Source organism: Ambystoma mexicanum, chromosome 4p (assembly GCF_040938575.1).
Source record: "Ambystoma mexicanum isolate Mex_15411 chromosome 4p, UKY_AmexF1_1, whole genome shotgun sequence".
NCBI classification, from domain to species: domain Eukaryota; kingdom Metazoa; phylum Chordata; class Amphibia; order Caudata; family Ambystomatidae; genus Ambystoma; species Ambystoma mexicanum.
Window position 1 is genome coordinate 856377796 of NC_090927.1, and position 27975 is coordinate 856405770.

General features: G+C 47.9%; 1 protein-coding gene across 2 annotated transcripts in view; it reads right to left on the reverse strand.

Moving 5' to 3' along the window:
• UFL1 (UFM1 specific ligase 1) overlaps window positions 1-27975 on the reverse strand; it is a 1228658-nt gene that overhangs the window by 525426 nt on the left and 675257 nt on the right. For both annotated transcript variants that reach the window (XM_069606422.1, XM_069606423.1), the window contains one exon: window positions 23803-23923. In XM_069606422.1, coding sequence (XP_069462523.1) covers window positions 23803-23923 — 121 coding nt within the window. The remainder of the gene's footprint in view (window positions 1-23802; window positions 23924-27975) is intronic.

Below are 27975 nucleotides of genomic sequence, written 5' to 3' on the forward strand. Positions count from 1 at the left end.
AGATCTTCCTGGAGACCTGGTGTAGCAGGAGATAGCCACCAGATGTACCTTGATAGAAGCGTGCACCAGTCTGGCCTTGGCCAAGGATAACACATATGGAAGAATCTGCAGGGCTATGACCCTCAGAGGGGTAATCTTCTGAGACCGGTACCAACCACGTAGCGAAACGCTTCAACTTGTGACCATAGCGCTTCAAAGTCAACGACGCCCTGGCCTTGGCGAGGACCTCCCTACAGTCTGCAGGCAACTCATATCCTCCAAACTGTAGGGCTGCTGGAGCCAAGCCCTCAGGTTCAGCGATCCTGGGTCGTGGTGAAGGATTGCGCCTTGTGACTGGAGGAGACGCCGACAGGCTGAGAAGGTCCGGGTACCAAATCTGCCTCGGCCACGCCGGGGCGATGAGTATCATCCTGCATTGGCACTGCGAATGTGTCGATGACTCGTAGCACCAGAGGCAACGGAAACACATACAGAAACAGGCCTTCCTACAGGAAGGAGAACGCGTCACCCAGGCTCTTCGGTTGGTGGAATCTGCTGGCAAACCTGGCATTTGGAGTTTGCCGCCGTTGCAAACAGATCGATATGGGGCCTGCCCCACTTGACGAAGATGCAGTCCACCTGGTCCTGCCGAAGTTCCCACTCGTGGCAGGAGCGCAATTCCTTGCTGAGAGAGTCTGTGATGGTGTTCTAGACTCCCGCTAGGTGAAGAGGAACGAGGGACATCTCTTGTCCGACGGCCCAGCGCCACAAGTCCTGCACTTGCTTGGAGAGCACTAGGGATCGAGTGCCCCCTTGTATTCTGATGTAGAACATCGTGGTGGTGGTGTCTGTGACGATCCTTACCACCTTGCCCTTCAGAGACGAAAGGAATGACTTGAGGGCCCAGAACACTGCCGTAGCTCCAGGATGTTGATATGGAGATCCTTCACCTCCCGCAGCCACAGGCCTCTGGTGTGCAGACGCCCGGTGTGGGCTACCCAGCCTACCAGGGAAGCATCTGTGGTGACCGTCTCCTGGTATGGAGGGTTTTGAAACCCTGTGTCCCGGCGATGTTGGAGCAGATGCCCCACCACCTTATCGCCCGATGGAACTCCTCGTCAAGCAGAATCTTGTCCGTGAAGCTTCTGGACACCTGTATCCAGCGAGCATCCAGGAACTCCTGAAGAGGTTGCATCTGTAACCTGCAGAGCCGGATAAGCTAGATGCAAGACGACATCATGCTGAGCAACGACTTGATGGTTCGCACCATGGTGGTCTTCATCAACAACAGCCGCTGCACCTTCCCTTGAATGGTCGCTACCCTCTCCTCCAAGGGTGACGCCAGGCAGGATACTGTATCGAGTTTGGCTCCTAGGAACAGCGCGTTCAGTGATGGTGTCAAGCAGGACTTTGGATAGTTGATGGAGAATCCCAGATCCATCAGCAGCAGCGGAGCAACCGCCTCCGTGTGTCTGACAACTGTCATGAGCGGACCCAGATGAGCCAGTCATCGAGGTACGGGTATACGCGTATACCCCGTAGATGCTGATGGGCCACCAACAGTGCCAGGCACTTCATGAACACTCTGGGTGCGGATTTCAAGCCGAAAGGTAGGGCCTTGAACTGGTAGAGCTGTCCATGCATTACGAAGCGTAGAAACTTTCATTGTTACCTGTGAATGGGGACGTGGAAGTAGACGTCCTACAGGTTCAGAGACGTCAAGAAGTCTCCTTTTTCCAGTTGGCTGAGCAAATGTTGCAACGTGACAGTCCTGAATTTTTGGGACTTGAGGTATTTGTTAAGACGTCGAAGGTCTAGAATGGGCCTCCAGCCCCCAGTCTTCTTTCTGACCAAAAAGTATCTGGAATAGATTGCGTAGCCACAGAGTCGCTGGGGAAGTAGCTCTATCGTTCTTTTTGGAGCATGGCCCATACCTCCTCCAAGAGCTGAGGGATGTGCTGCTCCAGACAGACCACGGGAGGGATCCGCGGCCACTTGCGCAGAAATTCCAGGGTATGTCCTTGGGCGAGAGTGTCCAGCACTCATCGTCGATGGTGATCTTTATCCTCTCCCTGACGAATCTCGTCAGCCGGCCTCCCACCAGGATGCACGGGTGGGGGACCGATGTCCTGGTCAGTTCAGGTTTGCTTTGGCACCGGCGTCGTGCCCTGCTGGCGATGGCGACACTGTCATCTGCCACAGTAGGCCTGGGAACTGCCTCTGTAGGCTTCCTGAGTCATGGATCTGGAAGGCTGACGGTATGACGAGGAGAAACATTTTGAAGACCTGCTCAACTTTCCTCTGGAGGAACGAAAAGAAGAGCAGTGCTGCTGGAGGGTGCACAGGGTACGGGCTGTCTCCATATCCATCTCGATAACCTTCCCGAAAAGGTTATCCCCGTTATCCCCTTCGAAAGGCATGTCCAGTATCTTCGCTTGGATCTCCTGGTGGAAATTCGTGGCCTTCATCCAGCCTTGGGGACGAAGCCAGACACCATTCCCCATTTGCCGCAACCCTGTAACGGCAATTTTCAGCGCCACCATGATGGCGTGATCCGATGCTACGTCCCCTTCCTGGAAGAGAGCGATTGCCTCCATCTTCTTGTCGTCATTGGACCCAGCTTGTACCACAGCTCCCTGTCTTACCTGGCTAGGATAGCCAGTGCATTGGCCGCCTTGAGGTGGACACCGCAGTGTAAATCAGCTTCCTTCCCATGGTGTCCATCCTCTTCCCCTCACTGTCCGGAGGGAATGAAGATGATGAGGATGTGTTAGCCGACCGTTTCCTTGGGGCCAATGAAACCACCGAATTCGGCTATGGTTGTGACCTCAGGCCCTTGGGTGCGAATTTCAGCACCTGGTACCTCTTCTGCAGCCTATCCAGTTCGGCCAAAGCCATGCAAGGGTTCTTCAAGAGGGCCAAGCCCTCCTCCCACACATCATCCAGAAGGGGCACCACCATGATTGTCTTCCTCTTTACCTCGCGCCTCTGGTACAAGAAACCCTCCTTCCTGGTTTCTTCGGGCACAAGCTGGCACAGCTTGGAGGCTCTGGCGATCATGGAATGGAATGACCCCACCTCATGTGGTGGGGATGCCCTATGCTGTTTGCTCTCGCCTGCGACGATGTCATCATCCGTCGTGGCCGTATCTGTCCCCATACCTGTGTCTGGGTCTGCTGGGGTGGAGGGGGACCGATGCTGATGTGGAGGCTGAAATGGGGGCGTCGGATGGTGCTTCCTCTTCTTTGCTGGCGGTTGATCAGGGCCCTGGGGGACCATTGGAACCGGGCCATGTGACATCCTCTTCTAGATCTGCGACACCAAGGTATGAAGGGTTGACATGATGTCCAGAGACACATCCCTTGGATAAGCTGGCGTGATCAGAACACTAGGCCCTGCACCACCGTCGTCGTCCTCTTCCACGTCCTCGTGGACCGTGTATAAGGACTCCAGTCCTCGTCGTCCGTGGTTGAAACCTTCATGGTTTGGGCCACGGCCTGGGACTGATTCGGAGCCTCCTTACCCCCCTTTTTCCACCCCGAGGGGCCTGAATTGGGTTCTGAGATGGCATCCCCTTATCAGGCGTGCAAGCAGACTTTGCCAAAGTCACTGCAGTGGTTTCGCGCCTCCGGGCAGGGATATCTCCTGCGCTGTGGGGGCTACCTTTACAGAGTCAGCCCCCTTAGTCTTCGTGAGAGCAGCCCCCACCAGCTCTATCGTCGCAAAAGTGTTATCCAGTGACGATTGGGCCTTCTTGAGCAGTTGACCTTCTCCTTGGTCCGCAGCTTCTCAGGCTTCTCCTGCAGTTTAGCCAGGTTGGACGATTTCCTTTTTGAGGAGGAGCTCGATTGCCAGCTGGCAATGGAGGCGGAGTGTGAGGTCGATTGCACCCTGTCCACCGTGGGACTCGCTTCCGCTGCAACCCCGGTGCACCCAGACTTGCGGTTCTTGGCCTTGTCTTGGGCCACTACGGATGATGTGCCCTCAAAGGACATAGAAGACCGCTCCTCGGACCGGCCGGTTCTAGGTGAGGCATGACCCTGCTCAGAGTACGGGGATAGAGGCCTTGGCGTTCAGCAACTCCGCAAGTCTACAGTGCCTATCCTTCGTCTTTTTCTTGGAGAAACCGAGGCATTCTTCTTCCTTGTGGTCTGAATGCAGGCAGTAAAGGCATTGTGGGTGCATATCTTCAACAAACACATTCCATAGCCCGCACTTGGTGCAGGACTTGAAGAGGGATCTTCCTTCCATCTGCTCCTCCGTCATGGTCGGAGGGCGCGAAGTAGGCCCGATGGCCTTCTGGAAACTTTGCCGATCTTTGCCCTTGAGGGGGGCTGAAATTTCACTGACAACGGATCCCCGCTGATGCTATATGGAGAAGAGAGCACACAGGCTCTTTTGGAACAAAAATCAAACCTTTTCCCATCGAAAACACAAATAAACTTAGAAGTAGCTTGCAGAGCAAAATCAAGGACTCTGAAGCGTGCAGTAAAAATATGAAGATGGCTGCCAGAGGAGGGGCTTAGGGAGAGGACTGTCATTGGATGGGGGCAGTATGACCCAGAGGACAGTGATTGGTGTAAAGGAGAAAAACAGTTTTTAAGTGAAAGTGAAACTGTTTTTTCTTTAACCAAGGATTCCCATCCCGACGACAGGGAATATTTATGAGCATGTGAATCCATGCCAGACCCCATGATGGAGAACATCTCTTGGCTCGAGTGCATTGTCCTCTTTGGGGAGACAGCTGGAGGCAGCCCCTGCTGTGGATGATGACAAGGATGGCTTTGAATACAAGGAGGCCGCCGCCATGATGAAGGAGGGCGGTTGAGGGTGGGAGGCCAGGAGGACTGCTCCCCATCCAAGAGCCAAAAACGGCTATGCAATTTCTTGTTCATCTGGGCGTTGGTTCGGGGATTCTCCCAGATCTTTCAAGCCACTGAAAGGACAGCTTTTTGAAAGGGAATGCATAAGCGGCTTGGGCGCACTGGGCCAGGAACTCCACCAACACCCCTGATTCCTGGGGGGCTTGCTCTGGCTGGGGGACCCCCAAAAAGTCTGCAAGGCACTGAAGACAGTCATGAAACACCTTCCCCGACGCCAAAGGCTCTTTATCCTGCATGTCGTTGTCCTCATCATCGCACCCCCCCCTTTTTTGCCAGACAGAGGGGAGTCCAGGTCCTGCAAAGGAGCTGGTGGGTTCCCCACCTGATCAGAGTCCGAAGGCGGCTGGGCATCAAGAGGCGACCGCGGAGGAGGAGCAGGAGTTGCTGGTACTGGAGCAGGAAGGCTCGGAAGCCCAGCAGGGCCTGGAGCGGGGGAGGAACGAGTTGCAGGACTGGAGGGGACCCTGGGGGAGAAGGCCTAGCAAGTATGACCAACGGAACCACCTCCTTGAAGAGGCCCTTGAGGAGCCCCGGCATCTGGGGGAGCACATGCAGAGGAGGAAGTGCTCGAAAAAGCGATCCTTGCAGCCCGCCAGATCGCAGGGGCACGGCTGGGCCTTCTTTCCTGATCGAAGCGCAGAGGAGCCTGAAGCAGGTTTTCAAAAGCCTGAGAGGGATAAATGTAACCCTGCGGAGACCATCCGCCTGCGCCATAAGGCCCGTCACCTCTGCCCGAAAGGAAGAGGACTAGAACCCTCTTGAGTGACCCACTCTGATGGCGAAGGGACCGGTTCAGGTCCCGAGTCAGGATCGAAGATGGCCGCCGGCTTTGCAGGCTCTGCCACATGCTTGTCTGCCATCTTTGGGCCAGGCGTTCTGCCCTGGGAGGGAGGGCACACAGGACCCACACCAAGTGCTTGCTCTGATATGGAAGAGGACTCCTTGCCTCCCAACCCAGAAGCGGAAGCGCTGCCCTCGGAAATGGCTCTGGTACATCTAGGGCCCTCAGCCATCGGGCCAGTAGTCTAATCATCCCGCGTGATGACCTTGGAGGTGGCTCCGGCAAGCTGGGCGCCCTCGGCTATGGAGCTGTCTCCTGGAAGCAGAACTCTACAATCCCTTGCACCCTGGGTAATGAGATGTGGACGAGCTGTATCGTCCCTCGGTGGACCAGCCTTGGGTCTGTCCAAGGACAACCTGCAAGAGCCCCTCGGTTCTGCTAGATCCAGAGTCCAAGGTCCCCTTTCTAGTAGGAGGCCCTTGAAGGAGTCCCAGTGCTGAGGGGCTTTGATGAACAAAGGACCTATCTTTTCTTGATGCTGGGTCCTTGCGACAAAGAGCTTTAGATGACCGGGAGGAGAAGAATGGTAGATCTCCCTCCAGCGGGAAAGACGATTCTTCAAGGCTTGGTGACGAGAGAGCTGCAAGCCGTGCACGTGTTGCAGCAGTGGTCGGGCCCCAGGCACTCGAAGCAGAGCGCATGGGGCTCAGAGGCCGGGAATGACTGATCGCAGGATGCGCATCTCGTGAAGTCTCTTGCAGACATGCGCTGGGGGAGGCGAGGCACAGAAAGGAGGTGAAGAAATTCCAACAAACAAAACGGGGAGCATGTGAAAAGTTGAAAAAGGTCCTGCGTCTAGCTGCCAGGTTCGTCACCGACACTGTGGTAAAAGGGACGGAGGTCAGGTGCCGCAGGGCAGGGTCTCTGGGGCGTTCCTATGCCCAGGGCCATGCCCTGACGTGCTGTGTTAAATTTAAAGGGGTAGTTCATTTTTCGCTGCCAGAGGATCTGGAACCGTCCCCATAATGGGGGAACCCCCCACAAGGATAGAGGAAAGGGGACGGGACGCATCAGTAGGACAACATACCATTAGAGACTCTGGAATCAGGGGATCTTCACAAAAAAGGGAAGAATACCATGTCCCTCCTGTTGGAGTCACCACTCTTGCTCGACAGCCATCTCCTCCCATGTGATCCAGCCTCAAAATACCACTCCAAGGGTCAGGATAAGGTAGTGGCTGCCTTCCCCTGGCCACATGGGAAGAGACGTTAGGCTGGGGGATCAGTGATGACTCCACAGGATTCATCACAGCACTCCACCCCCCACAACAGTCACTGCTGCTCTAAACAGTTGAACTTGGCACCAGCAAGCAGAAAACTAGCCCACAATGTTGCTTTGATGCAGATTTAAATGCAGGCAGGAAAGGTATGCAGTGTCTCACTGTTCTGAAGACAAATTCACCGGCGAGTGCATGTCGTACATCACACGTTTACTGCAGCATACAGTAAGTATCAATGACAAAGCCTCCCAGTCATTCAGCTCTTCCCAGTAACTCCTCCACATTCTTCACTCAAATGATATTCCTCATCATTCCATTCCACTAGACACATATATGGCATACTTCCCTTCCTTTGTTACCACACCTTTTGCCCTTAGGTTGCTCTCCTCACTTTTGCTACTCTCCCCAAATTCCAGACATGTCCCCCTTCAATCCTCACAGCTCCTTTCAACACTTTCTATACTTACACAGGATCGGAGTAAAGCAGATCACCTTTCCTGCTCACCACACATTTGCACATTCTTACCCAGTCCCCCCCAAGCGTATCTCCAGTGCCTTACTCAACCTTCTATTCTCACTCCCCTTTCTTTCCTTCCACCCATTCTCTCTTTCACCTCCCCTCTTCCAATTGCAGACATTCTTCCCCTCTCCAACCAAGCTGGACTTGTCACTGGATTACCTCTCCTACCCTCTCATCAACTCAAACGAACTCATTCACAAAGCACATATTCTCTCCTTCACCGCCTTGTTCCTGTTACCACCACACACACCTGCCATTAGCACAGCATCCATAATGCTTCTATTCACTCTCTAACCCATCCCATTACACTCAGGATGATGTAACGCTGTCCTTTTGAGTTTTACCCCTGTCCTTTTCAAATACTCACTCATCACTCTTTCGAGAAATTGAATTGATTGATTTTATTTCTATCGCGCTCGTACACGAGTGTTTCAGAGCGCGACAAGGCAAGGGAGGGGAGGGGAGGGGAACAGGGGAGAACAAAACAGCGATCTTACTAGGCCCAGTGACATTGAGAACGCGCAAGTGCATGGGAGAGGGGGAAGGGGAAAAGTGCATGGAAGGGGGGAGAGGTGGAAAGTGCGAAGCAGAGGAGAAACAGATAAATAACAATAAATAAATAATAAAGGACACAAACAGTGGTAATGCAGCCAGCAATTTGCAAGTGCTAGGTTTAAGGCAGCAGACAGGGTAGGTCTGATAAGGGCAGGAAGAAAAAGGGGGGGCTGTATGGGTACAGATACAGACCCCAGTGCAAGGGGTGGCACGGAGGCAGTGCGGGAGGGTGGCAGGATGAGCAGGTACCTGAGCCCAAAAGACAGGGTGGCCCGGTGCATGGTGCCAAGAGAGAACAGATCAGCAGGGGAGAGGGAGAGCGAAGGCAGAAGAAAAGAGGAAGGTCTTGAGGTGCTTCCGGAACCGGAGATGGTTCTCCTCAAGTTTTAGAGTGGCAGGGAGGCTGTTCCAGAGGGAGGCCCCAGCCGATGTCAGATCTACCCCCAGCTCGTTTCTTAGATACCATTATCAGTCAGAATACTCCTCCCATATCCCTCACTATCAAATATTTCCACCAGAAATTCTGTCACTGCCATAACTCCTACCTCTCTCACCACCTGTGAGAAACCTGAAGGCATCTCACTTGCTAGCCCCCGGGAATTCGTCATCCAGGTGGCCAGGACACGGCCATCGCTATTAGATCCAGTTCCTGGGGTGGACCAGTGGGGGAGGATCACCTGGATGGGGGGTCCTCGGGGAGTGGAAGTGGGACGCTGACTGGTGAGACGCGGTACCCGCTTTCTTCTAACAACCTTTCCCCATCCTACCCTGTAGGATATTTTGTAGCTCTAACCCCCCCCAACCACACCTTTCTGACACAAACACTATCTTACACCGTAACAGCAACGGACGAACACCAGAGCCATTCACCAGACATGTCCTAACACAAGGGTCAGGCAGAGTCATGCAACTGACAATCTTACACACCTGACGGCCCTTTACTTTCCCACTGGGATAAAAGGTGGAGCATGAGAGCACACTAGGAGCAAGGCCCAACACACAAGGAAACAACTACACAGAACCGGCAGTTCAGACCGAGGAGAAAGGTGGTGAGATATGGAGGGACGACGAAGGGGAAACCGCCCTTGTCCTTTTCAACTCACGCACGCAAATCCTCCGAAAGGGAATTCATAAGACTGGGAGTTACAGATGGCGTGTGGAGGAACAGATGTCAACGGTGCGCAGGGGCCTCCCGCATTGATCGCACAGGCGGGGAGGCATGCTGGCCAGCGTGGTACCGTCCTTGACCCCAGAAGCAAGCCAAGTCAGCAAACCTGACACAATTGGTGAGTCGAAGGAAGCTGATAGCAAACCGAATTGTATTTAGCCCAAGTGGCAACATAAGATGAACACAAGAACTTAAGAACAAAGAACTTGTGTGTGTTTGAACTTCTGGGAACGCCCGCGAATGTCCAGCTGCAAACTGGTCAGGTGCCGCAGGAGTGCTCATTCGAAGGACTCTCGATGTCCCCTTTTTTGGGCGACGTGAGGCGTCGGTGTGCTTCTACAAGGGCCACGTCAAATCCCTTGTACACACGAAAGTCTCTGACCCATTGCTAAGGGAAGCGAATCCTGCATCATGAGAAAGTAAAGTGAACTGTATGTTTGGCAAATATGAACATTGTGTAGAATAAGACATGTGTGAACCCGAATAGGGATATCGGAAGAAAGCTAGGAAAGGGAAACCCTGCCTTCTGTTGAGACAAAGGAAGTCATGAACTGTGTTACGAATTGTTGAATACTTGCAAGAAGTATCCGAGCCCATATTACATATCATAGAATGGTGCAGAGAGTAAAGAAAATATGGCCGAAACTGTGTTGGAGGAAGAACCAGATGCCACCATAGATATGATCTATTGAGATTATATGAGATGTTGATGCTTAAAGTGGGGAAAGAGATCACCCAGCTGAGACTAGATTGGGAAACGGAAGTAGGAACCCCGATGGAAGATGGGATGTGGGAATGGGCACAAAGGTATCATAAGAAGGTTTCCAGAAACGCGAGATTGAAACAGATACAACTGTATATCACGCACAGGGCATACATGACACCCAAAAGGATATCGAGGTTTGAGAATGTAGGACGGCAGGCATGCCCCAAACGTGATGAGGAGAACGCGGGCATGGTGCATATGTTCTGGTCATGCCCGGTCATTGAACGCTTCTGGAGCGACGTGCAGCAGAAACTGGCAGAGAAGGAGGTCAAGATCGTTGTAGACACGGTGTGGGCTTGTTTGTTGGGGAGTTCCCAAGATCAAAGAAGCTAAAGCATGTGAGCAAACTAAAAGATCTGGCATATGTGCTGGCTAAGAGAAGAATCGCCATGGGATGGAAGATATGCCATAGACCGAGGGTGGAAGTATGGTGGAAAGACTTGCAGAAATGGGCGGAGGCAGAAACTATAGTATGGCAAGAAGCGAGCAATGCCGGGGGGTTGGAGGAGACAGAGCCCCTGATGGCCTGGAAGTCATTAATAGCAGAGCTGTTTGGGTCAATCCGAGACCAAGCTGAACCCATGGAGGGAGAGAATCTGCCACAGGATGCAGATACGGAATGTGTAGATGGACAGGCTCGAAATGGGGGGAGGGAGAGGGGAAGCAGTGGCTCGGAGTAAATAATGTATAATGGATCTGTTGATATATGCACTGCCTGTTTCGTTTGTATTGTTTAGTTGGAATTTAATTTAAAAAAATTAAAAAAAAAAAAAAAGGATCCAAGCCCATCTGAGGAAGATCCCAGGAGCGAAGAGCAATCGCCTGAGGAACTTTTGTTTGTTTATTTGTTTGCTGTTTACTAGGAGGGGTGAAGAATATTACACCCGGGAACAGTGTGCCAACGAGAGTGAACCCAGTTGGGGGTTGTGCACAGTGTTTGTTTAAACGCACAGTAAAGCTCCTAAAGGTCACAAGCAATATTTGAGAGTCCGTAGTGAGCCAGACGGAGGGAGGCCCATTTTACAAAGAGGATCTGGCGGAGGGAGGTCCTAAGGGCGAAGAGCAATCACCCATAGGTACAAGATTACTGAAGGAACTTTTTGTTTGTTTGTTGTTCAGATTCATTGATCTATTTTAGAGTCACATGCTGCACATAGTATGATGGCTAATGGTTGGTCCAGTGTATTACACTTTGCCCTTGAGCTTTAGCTTAGGCACGGACAGGGAGTTTTTATAAGAGGAGGTGTGTATGACTTGATGCTGCTACCCACAATGCTATGTTAGTTGACACCTTCCTGTGCTTTTTTCACCTGAGTGTCTAAGTGTTTTATTAAAGCAATTGACACACTAATAAATAAACTCTGTTTTTTCAACCCAGAAATAAAACCATCTGATATTTGAGACACTCTTATTCAACCATCACTGCACACCAGAGTGTTTTCCTATGTAAAGGAATTCCCCATTTTCTTTTTAAAACACATTTAACATATGTAACGGTGCAGACGTAAGATTTTTGGGTATACACTTTTATGAGAAGATAAAAAGGAGAAGAATACCCTATCTAACTATCTCTAAGAGGAGCTTCCCTACCTCAACTTAAATAACTAGTGTTAGAATGTCCTAAGTAAAACGTCCCAATGTCCAGTGGCAAAATCCTAAATCTGTCCCTAACACACTAAGCCAACTAAATCAAAGTGATGACTTCTTGATCCAGAAGGATGACTCTCTTCCCCGGGATAAAAGGCATTTCTTAGCTTTATAGTTTTCCCTGTGTGGTCTCAACTACTCCTCAGCTGTTCGGGGGAATGTCTCCCTTCCCCAGCCCTTCTCAGGCTTGCAATACAGTTCTCTGGGGTCCCAGACCCTGACTGGCAGCCCTGTTTCCTTCTCACTAGGTACTGCTCTAAGGAATAATAGCCTGGATGATTCCCAAGCTGTACTGAGTCTCTGACCCTGGTGGGTAGACCTGGATTCCTTTCACCAGGCACTGCAACAAAGAAGATTGTCCTGGAGGCTTCCCAGGCTGTGGTGGGCCGCTACCCTCGTGGGCAGAACTGGTTCCTTCTCACCAGGTATTGCGATGAAGAAGATTGGCCTAGAGACTTCCCAGGCTGTGGTGGGTCCTTAACCCTGGTGGGCAGACCTGGTTCCCTCTCACCAGAAACTGCGACGAAGAGGATTGGCCTGGAGGTTTCCCAAGCTGTGGTGGTGGTTAATACAGGCTTGGTTCACTAACCTGCCAAGCACTGTTAGAATTGATTCACAATTCTCAGTTCTCTTTATTTAAGAGGAATGATGTAACTGAGAAGTGGGGAGGGGGTCTAGGGTCATGCGATTGGTGGAAATTCTCCCAATGTGGCAGTCAGTGGTCCCCAAGGAGTTTTTGCCCCCCGTGAGCTACTCCTACTGGGAACCACCCCAAGGGGCCTATCGGGTAGTGGCCTCTCCCTCCCTGGCCTCATGGGAAGGTGCGCCCCCTCTGGAAGCAGTATCGACATTCTTGGATTCGTCACACATAGGAAACATGGGCCTGTTTTTTAGATTTTAAGCCCCTCCTTACTATTTACAGGGAGGAGGTTTGGATGGGTGCATGTGACTCTAAAACAGATCAGAATGCAGAAATACTATTACTGAAAAGTAACGTATTTCTTCTTCAGCCAGGAATCCATTTTAGACTCACATTCTGTGCAAAGATTAACAATCAGTAAGTGTTTCCTTTGGAGAACAACGTGATACAGGCACATGAGCAAAAAATCCTCAGTACTGCCTTACACACTTGAGAATCTACCCTGGTCTGTGTACTAATGCAGGAATGCTTGGTGAAAGTGTGCACAGAATGCCATGTTGCTGCTTTAGACATGGAGTTTAGTGGAACACTGGGAATAAAAAACAACATTGTTCCACTTCCATTGTTGAATGTGCTTTGTAGTACCCGTCAGCTTTTTCTTTGTTAGTATATAGGCCACTCTTGCATGCATTGCACAATCCATTTAGTAATATAGGCCTTTGCTGACTTTTGCTTTTCACATGTCAAAAAAAGGTGACTCAATGCATTGCTTCTAGGCTTGCAAAAGTGTGTGTGTGTGTGTGTGTGTGTCCGTGTGTGTGTGTGTGTCCGTGTGTGTGTGTGTGTGTGTGTCCGTGTGTGTGTGTGTGTCCGTGTGTGTGTGTGTGTGTGTGTGTGTGTGTGTGTGTGTGTGTGTGTGTGTCCGTGTCCGTGTCCGTGTGTGTGTGTGTGTGTGTCCGCCCCCCCCCCCCACTATATGCATTGTACACCTTCCATGAATCACTTGCTCCTTCCACAAAATATTGTTTTTGCTTGGAGTTGGTGTACCCGCCCAAAGCAGACACATACATTTTAAAGAGTTAATGTATGATCATGGTGCCAGTGGGTATGACAAATATTTAACTACCTCTGTTAATGCACTGTCTACATTGACTGAACTGGTGTTATGTTCACCACATGACAGCTTTCTTCCACTTATTAAAGTCATATTGACTTGTATCTGGCTTCCATGCCTCATTTAGTATTTCCATGCATCTAGCTTGTAATCTTGGGTGGCCAAACTCAATAACCTCGGTATGGGGCTGCAAGGTTGAGAAAATGTGACTTGGCAGAGTTTTCTCTTGCTGCTTTTAGGTCGGTAAATGTAGATTTAGGTATAGTTCAATTTGTGCAACTATCGCCATTTTCAGCTGATGTGGGCACCACACCTGTCATACCATGCAGGTGCAAAGGGGGTGAGAGTCATGTGCAACCACTCCATCTCCTCTATAACCTGATGTGGTGAATATATATAGGTTTGGTGTCCGCTAATTGGGAAATATTCTGAACGACTAGGGGCTTATTTCCCACTGTTCGCTTGGCGACTGAGGTTGTCTGCATGTTGTGCTACCAGGATTGTCGCTCTTTGCAGGCACTAGTGCCACAACTGTTGGGCAATGTGGAAGTGTGTTCAGCCCCGTTTGTTGATGTAAAACAATGCAGTTGTGATGTCTGTCCGTAAGAACACCAGATTCCCTAAGATCTTAAGTTTCCGAACACAGATCTAGGAATGCTGCCTGAATTTCAAGAAAACTGATTTGTAATCACTGTTGTGTGTCCGGTTCCCTTGCCTCGTGCATTCTAGATGTGTTCCCCACCATTCGGACGCTTGGGGGGGCCTTGAACAGTCGACCCCCTCAAAAGATTCTGGCCATTCCACCATTTTATCAACTCTTGGGACCATTTCTGTTAGCAATAATAGATACTACCAGTCCCAGCTGCCTGGGTCCCCTGCAAATGTAATGATTCCTGTGAGGCCCTCATGTGTAAGAGTGCATCCTGGACCAAGTGGATAAATTAAGACATCATTACTAACATTTAACTTGCATTCCTCACTGTCAGAGCCTGTCAAGTCTGGCGCAGCAAATGCATGTATTCTCTCCAGGAAAGGAAATGGAACTACCTGTTGGGTGTTAAAGATTGCCTGGTTTTGACTGGGTAGCCGGCTGGAATTCTCAACATACACTATTCACCCGGTCTCTGCTGTGTGTTACTTGCACTGGTTGGCTGTGTTCCTAGTCACCTGCCTATAATCTACATATGATTACATAGGTACCGCCTCTCTGTGCAAATGAGCTGCCACCACCACCAAATGTGTAAACATTGGACCTGATAATCTCAAGGAGGGTAACACCTTTAAATGACAATGCTGGGCACCCACCTTAAAAACATAGATACTGGCAGTGTCTGGGATACATTGAAATATGAAAACAGGGTGGTCATGGGATCTCCATTCAGAAGTAGTGGAATTACTTCTTGCAAGGTTGAGGTATCTGCTTAATGGCCTGAGATAAAGGATCCACCATTGTGTCCTGACATTTTGGGGAACAAAGAAGCATGATGAATATTTACCAGTGTTTTTTCCCCTTGTGGTACCTCTTCTATTTCCTTCTTTCCAGGGTTGTTTGCACATTTGATAGTAGTGCATATATTCTCCTTTTGCCCACTGCTTTTTTGGCAGATTGTGTCTTTATTTTTAGGATATCTGTGCAATAACCTCTTTCTACTGTCTGTAGTTCCCACTATGATAATGCCCCCCCCCACCTGTTGGCAGGCATGGGCATCCTTCTCCCTACCAGGGAACTGTGAGAATGGCTAGTCACCGTTTTTCATGGGATACATTCCTTGAGGGGCCTCCTTTGCCTCGTCTTCTGGTTCTGGGTCGATGTGCTTGATATCAGTGTTGGGATTGCGGATATTGTTGAGGCTATTGCACCGGAAGGCAGCCTAGCTTTGAAAAGGCTGTTGGTATCGAACATGTATCCTGTATGGTACAGAAGTTTGCAGGGCATCTCTTGTATTAAAAGTCCTGGCTGCCAGGCGGCGCTGCTGAGCAGCAACTACGATGGCCACCTAGCGTCTCGGCTCCATGGGCAAAAGTATCCCATCCTGCAAACATCCTCTACAACTGGGACACAGCGTTATTTAAAATATACCCCTGTGCGGCTGAAGATGGTGGCAACTGGAGGGGCATATCCTGGCTGGGCTGAAAATTTGGTGGAGGAGATATCAGCAATGGCGTATCAGGCCACATGAGTCCCGGCGGACACTGCCCTCATTGTTCGAGGAGGATCCGAGACAGACTGGTGGAGGAAGAGCGCCGGCGACAAAACTTGTGAGGTAACCTGGGCCGCTAAACATTATCAGAGGAGGGGGCTAGGGGAGGTGCAGCTGCATTCGCTGACACTCAGCTTCAACGGTCCCCTGGGAGGCCCCGGGCTATACTCGTCAGAGCTGTGGAACCACATAGTGGGCCGTGTCCAGTGCCCATCATCCCCCGTTCCTCATGTGAAGCGTGAAGTTTAGAGACTCCTGGCGGCCCAGGGAACAATGGTGCAGGCTCCTTTCCGTAACAGCCCAAATTGAGATCAGCCCCCCGAATTGGAGGGTTACCCCTAAACTTTTGAGGTGACCGCCACTGCATAGAAAGCAGAACAGTGCTGGATGAGGACAAGTCCCCTTCCTGGGAGTGAAGGGGAAATTAATTACGAATCACAAACAATATCCTGACTGCAGCTTTCTGCCCCCCCCTTCAGGAGCTGGTAGACAGCAGAGATACACTGGTCCCTGCATAAGACTGGCCTGCTACTGGGGTGTGATTGGACTTACCTGAGACTGAGGTGACCTACACCCTGTTACCCCTGGCTGGGATGACCCGCGGAAACGGAAGAAACAAAAAGGACCCAATGGACTCCTACACAAACACACCGCAGAGGGAGCCTCCCCCTGCAGTCATCCCCTGCCCAGAGGACTCAGAGGACCCCATCCCGGTCTCAAATATGGACCCTTACAGGTCAATGATGCAGGCCGGTTTTGTCTTGGTGAATTCCAAGTTAGATGATATTGTTATCACCATTAACTCTCTCTCTCTGCACTAAACGTGACAAAGAAAGTGGTCGGATAACAGAGGTTTAGACGCGGTTCAGTGACATTGAGGACACACTGGGAGTACCTCGGCAAAATCTAGAGGTCTTTAAAAAGGAGCTGCTGGCGGTGCATGCGAAATGTGAAGATCTCAAATCTTGCTCCTGCCGTAATAACGTACAGATAGTTGGGATTGCAGAGAAAGCGGCCACTGGTCCTATGGAAATATTTGTGCAGGAAGTCCTGCAGTCCATATTCAGTGAGGCACAGTTTTCAGCTCAGTTCCTGATTGAAATAGCACACTGCTCATTGGCCCCACTTCCAAAGCGTGGGGCCCCTCCACACACGATTATAGCCTGTCTCCTGAATTACTGGGATCGGGGTCTGGTGCTCCGGCTGGAGCGTGGAAAGGGATCTCTTCAATACGACTCTGTGAAAGTTCATATATACCCAGACTTCTCCTCTTGGGTCCAGGCAGCGAGATCTTTTGACCAGCTGAAGCGACTTCTACGAGATAGGCAGATACACTATGTGATGATGTTTCCTGCAAGGCTGTGCATACAACATGCTGGGAGAACACACTTTTTTGAGTCCCCGGAGGAGGCTACAGCGTATGTTGAGCGGTCCATTCCTGCTCCAAATAAGCCTATTGGTGCCAAAGCTGAACGTAAACGGGTCTAGTTTGATAGGCGGAACTGTCAATTAATGATTTGAATGGGCCCTTTTGAAGTGTCTGAAAAAGGTAATGCCGTGTTGGCCATTTTGAGTTTGGATACAAAGCACGATGCTGTTCACATTGCGCCTCCTGTAGGTTTATGCAAATGTTTCATGGGGTGACACTGTCAAGTTGGGGTGGACTGTGAGGGTGGGGGAGGGGCTGGAGATGTTAAAATTTGAAAATGTGGTGCTCATATTGAAAGCAATCACATGTAGGTTGGGTACAAGCGTATTCCATATGCTCATAGAGTTGACCAAGTATAGCGGCTGATAGACCCGCAAGGGGTGGCCTGCAAATCAAACTGTTGACGTGGAATGTTCATGAGCTCAACAATCCAGTTACGGCAAGGAAGGTCAGCTCATATGTGACATGGCATGGGCCTAAGATCTTGATGCTACAGGAGACACACGCTTTGGGAGAGATGAATTAATCCTTTGCACAGAACTGGGATCCTCAGAGGTATTACAGATTATTCCTCACAAGCGTGGGTGTTCTTACCCTTATACACCCCTCATTGGGATTCTGGTTATCGAAGAATAGCGTGGACCCTCAAGGACGTTATGTAATAGTGTGGGGTGAAGTGGCTGGTCACCCGAACATATTGGTTAATACATATGGGCCTAATGTAGATGACCCTGGGTTTTACCATAAGATTGCTGAAATGTTAACTCCTTTAGATGAGACCTGGGTGATCTGGGGGGAGACTTTAACACGATCCTGGACATGAAATTAGATGGGTCATCATGTCCCCCACGCAATCTTACCAGAGCGGCCCAGATACTTCATCAATTGTTGCTACACCTCCCACTTACAGATATTTGGCAGAAACTACACCCACAAAACAAGGAATTAATCTATTACTCTTCTGTCCATGACTCAGAGTCCTGCATAGATTTTTGGTTACTGGCCATGTAGATGACCACTATGGTTCAGGACTGCACTATTCTTCCACGCATCTTGTCTGATCATTCCCTGTATCCTTGACCCTTGAGATTACTGACTACCCTGTGCAGACTCCATGCTGCAGAATGGCTTCCTCTCTCCTTACATGTTGAAATCCCAGAATCTTTTAGTATTAACAAGGATTCTGTCCGCACACACTCAATGTTATGGGAGACAGGTATTATTATGGCTAAATCCGCTGGGTCCCGAAAGAGCATTAGGCAGGAGCTGGGTCAGGTGAAGGGCCAGCTCAGAGAACTGGAGAGCATGTATAGCAGGTTCCGGGAGGAGGATATTCTGGCAAAGATACAGGAGTTCTTGGGGGAGTTTCACACACTGGCAGACCGGGAGGTCCTATATGCATCACAAGAGGTAAACTCCCAGGGTTTTTTGATGTCGGGGGATCAAATCTAAAGCGGGAGTGTCAATAGAGTCAAAACGTAAAGGAAGAAATGATTACCCCTCTCTACACAGACCTGGTAGTGGGAAATGGGAGTGGTTTTTACAGACTGTTCAACATAGACTTGACATAAAGATCACTTGCTCAATATGTAGCAAAAACACCATACACATATATTACAACAAAATATAGCTATTTTAATAGTACTGGTACAACATTTAAAACAAAGCATTCAAGAAAAACTAGACAAATTGAAACACACAGAATACAGTCACAAGTGTTACTCAAAACACAATTTACATAAATTGTGTTTTAAATTCTGTACCAGTACTATTAAAATAGCTATATTTTGTTCTAATATATCTGTATGGTGTTTTTGCTACATATTGAGCAAGTGATCTTTATGTCAAGCCTATGTTGAACAGTCTGTAAAAACCACTCCAATTTCCCACTACCAGGTCTGTGTAGAGAGGGGTAATCATTTCCTCCTTTACGTTTTGGTCGAATATATGGCCACTCCCACTAGATCAAGGAGATACGGTGAAGGGGACAAAGCTGGCAGGTTGTTAGCCAGATTGGTTAAAGTGGAGAACCATCCCCATTCTATTTTGAGTATCCAGGGCCCGGATAATACTGTTGGTGAACGAGAAAGATATCAACAAAACGTTTTCCAGTTTCTAATTCTAGTCTATAATCTAACCACGATGAGGTCACACAGGATGATCTTTCCCGATATCTATCTGCAATAGTTACCCACACTGTCGACTGAGGCGGCGCTCGACCTGGAACAGCCTTTCACACTGGAGGAGATTGAAGGTGCAGTAATTGGCTACAGGGAAGGCTCAGGGATCTGATGGGTTGGGGATAGAACTTTACAAGGCGTTCTCACAGGAGCTGGCTCCCAGATTACTAAAGGTATGGGAAGAGTTCTTGGAAAAAGGGGCCCTCCCACAATCTGCGGGAGGCCATAATTATGGTACTACTTAAGCCCCACAGACCTCCCAAGACGTGGCCTCCTATAGATCATTATCCCTAAACAATATAGACGGCAAGATCTTTGCGAAATTTCTTGCTACGAGGCTACTCCTGATCTTGCCCCAACTGGTACATCCTGATCAGTCGGGCTTCATACCCGCAAGATCTACTGCCCTGAATTTGCAGCGGGTGTTCTGTGCGATGGCCCAGGTGAATCCCCAGGCTAGGTTGGTCGTTGCTGCCTTAGATGCCGAGAAGGCTTTCGATTCTGTGTCATGCCGATATTTGTTCTGTGTACTACCAGGTTTCTGCGTCGGTCCTTATTTATTTAGCTGTATCCAACTGCTATACACTAACCCGGGGACAATGGTCCTCACCAATCAAACACTGTCAAGTGTCCCCCTATTTGCCCCTATTTGCACTTACTATTGAACCAATGGCAGCGTTAGTCAGAAAGGTGAACAGACACAGGGGTATAAGAATAAATGGACCACCACAGATAATCTCTCTATATGATGACAACACACTGCTCTAAGTATGAGACCCTGAACAAAACTTAGCCCCAATAATGCAAAACGTCCATGAGTTTTCAAGATACTCTGGATACAGAATAAACAACACTAAATCAGAACTATTTCCTCTTACGCCGTCCACAGTTCAACCGACTGACCGTGGGGGCTCGAAATGGTCACTGTTGCGCTTCAGTTATCTGGGAATCATGGTGTCGGGTAGCTGACAATCACTATACATAGATAACTATGAATCCTATTTACAGCAACTGACCAACAAGCTAATACTTTGGGTGAGACTGCCAATTTCTTTATATGGACAGGTAGTTCTACTTAAGATGGTGGTGCTCCTGAAGTTGTTATATTTCTTCGGAAATGTCCCAATGTGGCTTGGTGGGGCATTTTTCACAAAGCTGTAGTCCTTGGCCTCTACGTTTGTTTGGGGCACTAGGGTGGCAAGAATTAGTTGGCAAAAGTTTTCCAAACCGTATGAATATGGGGGCTTAGCGGCGCCAGATTGTGAACTATATTATTTGGCGTCGCAGGCCCTATTCACTGGCTACTGGTACATTGCTGGTGACCCGGCCACACATACCTTTGGAAAGATACAGGGCATCATCCCTCATGGTGCTCTGGTCTGTCATATTCAGCGAAAGGTACGTTGACTCCTGCACCTTTGATCCCGTTAGGACTACTGTTAATGCTTGGGCCAGCATATTCAGGAAGATTAGGGTAGACGCACCCTATAATCGTGAAGTTCCCCTGTGGAATTACCCTTTCATTTCCACCTCATATGACAAGGTGCTAAAGAACAAATTAAAATAGGCAACATGTACCCAGATTGGCAATTTGTATCCCAAGAAGTATTTCTCAGTATATTGGGGGGGTGGGGGGGACATTGAGAGTGCTCCAATACTATTGAATGCAGGCCCCATTCCACACAAAAACGGCCTTCATTTGCAATTGAAGCTGAGACGCATGGTTGCATCAGTGTCCAGGCTCTTTAAGTCGATACAGTCACATCATCCCTCCCACAATACTATTAGAGAGGTTTGGGAAAGACATTTAGGACTTCCAAGGAGTGATGAGAAATGGAGCAAGTGTTGTCAACTAAGGCAGTATCTCTAAATGCTGGGCTGCGACTGATTCAATTCAACGTACTGAACCAATTGCATTACACTCCTTCTAAATAAGTAGCAGAAGCAATAGACGATATGTTGAATCTCCCACCTCCCACCTTCCCTCGGCCCACTTAAATACCTGTACGGAGTCTAACTCAGAAACTGCAAGTGATGCAAGATCTCTTCCAGTGCTGATTGGATCCCCGATCAGTACAGACAGATGGACAGACACTCCCACCAAATGTGTTCCCATGTCCCCACATTTCCCACAAACACCTGTTCGAGACCGCCTTAGAGAACTTGTGTAGCCTCTCAGGAGTCAAATGCCACTTGACCATCATCTTCATCGATATTTCTTGTACTTTATTGCCATTGTTAACTTGGGAATTTTTGCCCATAGAGCGGCCCACTGCTCCCTCTCTCACGTTTTCCCCACTGCTATCTCCCGTCTCTCCATGTATCTCCTGATTCCTGGTTCCTCTCCCTCTTTAATGATGCCAAAAATGTGCCCCGACAATGTGTTTATCCCCTGTTTCTGTTGAGATGCATTTTACAGAGGGGGTAAGCTCCCTAATGGCGGCACTCTTCACTTTAGGGTGGAGCAACCAGTGTCTCAATTGGAGATAACGAAATCTCTCTCCTCCTATTAGATCAAAATCCTGTTTGCACTGGTTGAAAGATTTAATTTCTTGCCCATAGAACATGTCCCTTAGCATTCTGTACACCCCCCCCCTCTTGCCACTTGTCATACTCTCCACCCCTCACACCCGGTGTAAATTGGGGATTCCTAAACAAAGGTGTTAATGGGGAGGGGAAGGTGGTCAATCCTGCCCGTCTCACAGATTCATCCCATGATTCTCTTACTAACGCCCCTATATCACTGCTATACATGCTTTTTGGTCTGTCTTCCTTCTGTCGCCACAGGACCTCCTCTAACGGGGCCCCTGCCACTGCCCTGTCCATGGTTCTCCACACCTTCCACGATCTTCCCTAAACCAATCTCTAATCACTCTAACCTGTGCAGCAAGGTAATATGCTCTAAAGTCAGGTTCTCCTAGGCCTCCTTTGCTCCTCAGGGTTCTCATGACCTGTCTTGATTTCCTAGGTTTTTTGTGATTCCATATGAATGCCCCTGTATGTTTTTGCAGTGTCCGTAAGTAAGTGTTGGAAACCTATATCGGGAGCGCCATAAAATGGTAGAGTACGTTCGGAAGGACATGGACCTTCCCCAGCCACGATATTGATAGGGGACCCCAGTTGGATAGCATCTTACACATTTTCTCTAGGAGGAGTGGATAATTGGCAGCAAAATGACATGTCTAAATTGCCAGTGATAATCACTCCCAAGTATTTTATGGCTTTATTCACCCATCTATAAGGAAGGGATTTTTGCAGAGCCTGGACTTTATTAGGTGGGACTGTCAGGTTCAAAACCTCTGATTTCAATACCTACCTTTAGCACTGAGCCAACAGGCAAACCTTTAAACAATTTATTAAGAACATCCTGAGAAAGTTCCCAATAACTTAGCCTTTCAACAGTAAGACTTGAAGGTTTAAACTGGTAAGAGTCAGATGAAGAAAACAACCACCAGTGTGTGACAGAAGATCGCTTCTTAAATAAGGTTTACACAGAGGACAAATCAATAGGTCCAGGAGCTCATAATAACTTTTCTTTTCCATGCATTGTGGTGCAACTTTGATTGTGATCTCTGTGTACAATCTCAGCCCATGCAGGACAAGAGGAATGAACAGGGGAATGACGCTCACAAGATCAAAGTGCCAGTCACCAACCAGTGCATAACACAGATGCACTCTGAGGGGCATCGCCTTAGAGCAAAACAGGAGACGCATGAAGTTCAAGATAGTGGCTAACAGATCAACCTAACGGTAACTATGTCACAAAGATGATCAACTAGCCATCCAGATATGGAAAGGCATGAATACACCCCATTCTCATGTGAGCCTTCACCATTGCCAATACCTTCATGGGGACTTGAGGTGCTTTCATGCCAACAGGCAGTGAAGTAAACTGGTAGTATAATCTATCCACAACAAAGTTTAAAAAAAGTCACAGATCATCACTGTTCAGGGGGATGACAAACCACTATGAATGCCACAGCTACATCCTTCATAGATACTTGTGAGGCTGGTGTCATGCTAAAAAATCAATGAAGTAAACTGACTGTATAGCTCACCAACTACAGAACTCTTGTATATGCAGCAGATCACCCCCCTTATACTGCGGATGAGGAATAACCTTAACTACGAGATCTTTCTGAGCTCCTTAACTGGATCCCATTACATGTCTCCTTTGGAGAGAATCTGGGTAGCCTCTTAAACTTAGATGAGATCGCAAGAAGATTAGAGTGAATGAGGGGATTTGGCAGAGATATGTATGAGTCCATTCTGGAGATGCGAGACAATACCAAGAAAAAATGTATTCAGGACCAACTTTTCGAAGGTGACCTGCTCCCATTGAGGCAGGAAGAGTACGGGTGTCACATACGAAAGGTCCATCAATATTGTTCATTTGTTTCAAATTTTCATTTTTTTTGTGCAAGCGGGTTATACCAGAAGTACCACAATTAAAGATGCCTGTCGAATTTCACCAAGGGAGAGCTGATATGGGACAAACCGGTACACTAACACGGTTCTATGATCATGTCATCATTTCACCCTGCCTAACACGTATACAATAAAAATGCCTCTGAATCCTTAAACATGCACACAGGGTGTTGTTTTGAGTGGGTAGACAACAATCATTTACATAGAGAAAAGTAGTAGGTGTTACACCCACCTGTTGCCTTCTTCCTCCGTTCTTCCCTTTTGTCCTTCTTAATTGAAGTTGCATTTTCCAAAAGAGAAGCCTGCTTCAAATCCTCTTCAGTGACCAAATAAACTGGGCTACTTTTCATTTCCTAAATCATTCAAGGAATTCAGTATGAGCTATTGCATCCAACGTAAAGGAAACAAACAATGATGAAAACTGCATTTAAGGTAACTTCTATTCAGTTCAGTTTGGTTCAGTTTAGCGTTATTTTAGCATGAACATAAAAGCATAAGAATAAAATACAAAAGATTAAAAAACAGTAAAACAAACTATATATACAATTCATTGTCAATGCACAGAATAAAACAATACTTCTAGGGAAAATACCTGATTTCATACATTTTACATCTTCTGTCCGAAGCCCTTACGAAGAAAATGGCTATAGCCACTGTCCTATACAGGTTTACTGGTGATTTTCGGAATATTAAACACTCCAAAGTGGTTATTTTGTGCTTTCTAAGTTGAGGAATCAACCATCTACAGTGAAATATCTCAATGTAGGGCAAACGAATAGGAAGTGGTACTCATCCTCATTGTTGTGACTACACATTGGACAGAATGAGGAGTTCTGGGTATCCCAAGATTTGGTAAATGTTATATTATGCTATGTTATTTGGCATTTATATAGCGCTCTATATATCATTGGTATGACCTGAAAGCGAATGTGGGTTGAACGCCGTTGGGGACCGAAGTCCAGGTCAGTTGAAAGTGTAGGGTATCATGGGGTGCCTGGGTGCACTCATTATGTGCGCAGCTAATGGGATTGCTTGATGGTAGCTGCATCCTAGAATTAGGTGTGGTGGTATTGAGATCAGTTGAATGTGTGCAGTCTGGAGGTTGGACTCCAAGACTGGGTTCTGGCTGCGTTAGGCCTGTGTAGGAAGCTTATGTGTGCAGCTAGGCCAATTTTTCATGGGGTATAGTTGCGTTCTAGCAGGGTGTTGAGGTGTTCATGGAGTATTGTTTGTATGTGAGCAGCTAGGCAGAATTGATTGAGGGGTGTAGCTGCGCTCTATTGTGTGTTAATGTAGAGTAGAGAGTGAGCATGGTGATAGGAGAGGTGAGTGTCCAAGATGCACCAATAGGGAGTATTCCAAAACATTTTGTAAAAATAATCCTTTCTTGGTGGGGGAAGCAATTCAAACCTTCAGTTGTTTTGTTGACAAATACTTATGACCAGAGGCTTGCCCATCCCTCCAATGTAATGTTTCATGACTAAATTAAATGTAGATTGTTCAATTAAATCTGGTGTGTCGCAAAGATGACTTAGATTGACCTTAGCAAGAGTTTTTTCTAATGTGTGAACCAGACCCATGTTTTTTGTTGGACAAACAAGAAAAACAACACTTTTTTTCAAATTGAAAACACCAGTAAGCCAGTACGGGATTCCAAACCAAGAGAAGAGCTGTAATTTCAAGATTCTGAAACAACTTCCACAACCATGTATTAGAAGACAATCAGTAAATCCCATTTACATACATTAATCTACTATAAACAAATGTCATATGTGACAAATCAAGGGTATTCATTCCTTCTCTCCAACGGGGAACCACTTCCTTTGAGGCTAGGGAGGTAAGCCTGCTCTGCAAGAACCTACCTAGGGATCTGGGCATGTGGGACCTCATAGGGAGTTACTCTCCCTTGGGGAACAATTTAGGCATCCAAAGCAGACAGTGAATCCCAAAAATTGGTAAAGGTATTCAAGGTTGGTCAGGTCGCAGCCTGACAAATATCCAAGACTGGGGAAACCCCTGTGAAGTGAAGAAGTTGCATAACAGAATAAGGAATAGAGTCAACGGCTACCCCTTTCATAGACGCACAGGAGGTGCACCAGTACTACAGTGAGGATAGCTTACATATATGCTAGTCCAAGGATCATAAGAGGATAAAACTGTCATAAAACATAAAACAAAGTTTAATTGGTGAATGAACAATTTAAAAATTAGGTAAATGGCCTAAAGAACAAAAATATTATAGAATTACAGAGGAAACCAAGACAAATAATGGTGGGTTAGTAACAACCAAGTGCAATTTCATGTACTGCTTTATAAATAGAGGCACGTAATCATTGTCGACACATTTGTTGGGTGTTTCTGGTTTGGATAACGAATGGAAAAACCACAGATACTTCAAAGATGAAACAAGGTTTTCTGTGGGTACCGAACTGTCGTCAGGACTCGGGTAACGGGGTAGAGGCGGACAATTGGTGTAGGAGCTTGGTTCACCTAAAGTTTAAAAAAAAGGGAGGATGTGTTTTAAAATGTGATCGTCCCATGAAGGATTTAGGGAAAAGAAGGGGGACACTGTAGATGGTAACCTACCAGAAAAGGTTCAGCCGGCTTCTTGAATGCAAGAGATTATTTTTGCTGTCGTTAATACAAGCACAGAGATAGATTTAGATACAGCAGGGGCTGGTATCTGGTAAGAGAAAGGCTGTGAGTTAGCCCAGAAATATAGCAAAATTGGTGGTCAGTTATGTTAAAAAACGTTGAAAGGTGGGGAGGGGTGTGGCCTCATAGCCTACCTGCCATCTTGAGGTGTCATCTTACTGAGAAGACAGAGGAAATGGCAGGGTTGCTCTGACAATAGAATATCAGCTGGTCAATAGATCCAGGCTCCAGGGATGTGTTGCGGGAAAATTCAAGGCACGGTCTGGAAATGAACCAGAAAAATGGCGAATTACTAGTAGGCATATTAGGAGAGAAAACCTGAAAAAATGAGGTGAGGCCAGAGGAGCTGTGAGTGGAGTGGATGCACGTTGTGCTGGAGCCCAGTATAGTGGTCTAAAAAAGGGCACTGACGGTGTGCCATTCTATTAAAATGGTAATGGTGCACACGGTGGTCCGCGAATACTATAATGGTGAATGACAGAATGATAGAAAGCCGTAGTTATTAAGAGGAGTGAGCGGGGTGGCTATAGGAGCAGAGCTGCGGTCACAGCGTTTGTGAAATCGAGTGCGGCTCAGAGCGGGCGGGCCAAAGGAAGCCCAACGTCAAGCTGAAAAGAACGGTGAAATGAGTCTAAAGCATTGCAGCGACTTGTGTGTCCGAATCGGGATTAAGGTGGAGAGAGCAACGGTCTTACCTCTCGGCTGTAGAGCTGAATCTAACTGAGACGTGTGTTGCAACTCCACACATGTGCAGAAGTGAAGTTGTTCATAGAAAACAACTTTATTAAGCCGCCTGGTGCTTGGACACGAGTGTGGCAATGTAATTAGTTGGCCAAATAAAAGTGTCAAAAAGGGTTCTGAGGGGGCAAGAGTCTTGATGAGTGCTGGCTCATACACTGAGGGATGTCATTTCAATACAGGGCATCGGATCAGGTAGGCGATCCCAGCTTGGAGAGTGTAAGCAAAGTTGTGTCAGCTGTAAATGCAAAGGTTGGCATGGAGACCAACTGGCAATGGGACGTAAAGAGGTACATCATGGGTGGAAAGGGGAACATATAAAACCTTTGTTCCCGTGTCAATATTTATCAAAAAGAAATTGACCGTTATCCTTCATACAATTAAGGAACAATTACATCAGTGGTTTTGGTACAGATGTTGCCTGAAATAGCATAACATTTAACTTACAAGAGTTTCTAACATCTGGGGAGTAAACCAAAGTCACGAAGGCAGATAGAACAGTAGGGAACATATGGAACAAATGTTTCAGTTTAAGTGTTGTCAAACATGTTTGAGCATTATTCTGCGTGAACGTGTACATCACAAATAAATACATCCATCAGTAGAAAAGCAGATGTATCAGTGGTTTATATATTGCCTGGAATTACATAACATATAACTACAGGTGTTTATGACTTCTGACCAGTCAAAATGAAAAAAAAAGAAAAAATATCTTCTCTCAACAGAGTCACACATATAGAGAAACAAGGTCTTTGACAATTACATGATTTGCGTACAGATGCAACAGTTGTTTTAACACAGTAACAAGGATACAAGTATTGCCACAGAAACATATTATTCCAGATATTCGGTGTTGACAAGAGTATATTAGACTATGGAAGGCCCGGTGTCAGCTCAGTAGAATACTACATATAGGACACAAAGTATGTGAATAGGGAACCACTGCGCTGGGTTACAATGGCCAATGGCTTGACTTTTGTGGCTATAATGTGCCTGTCTACGTGTTGGGTTG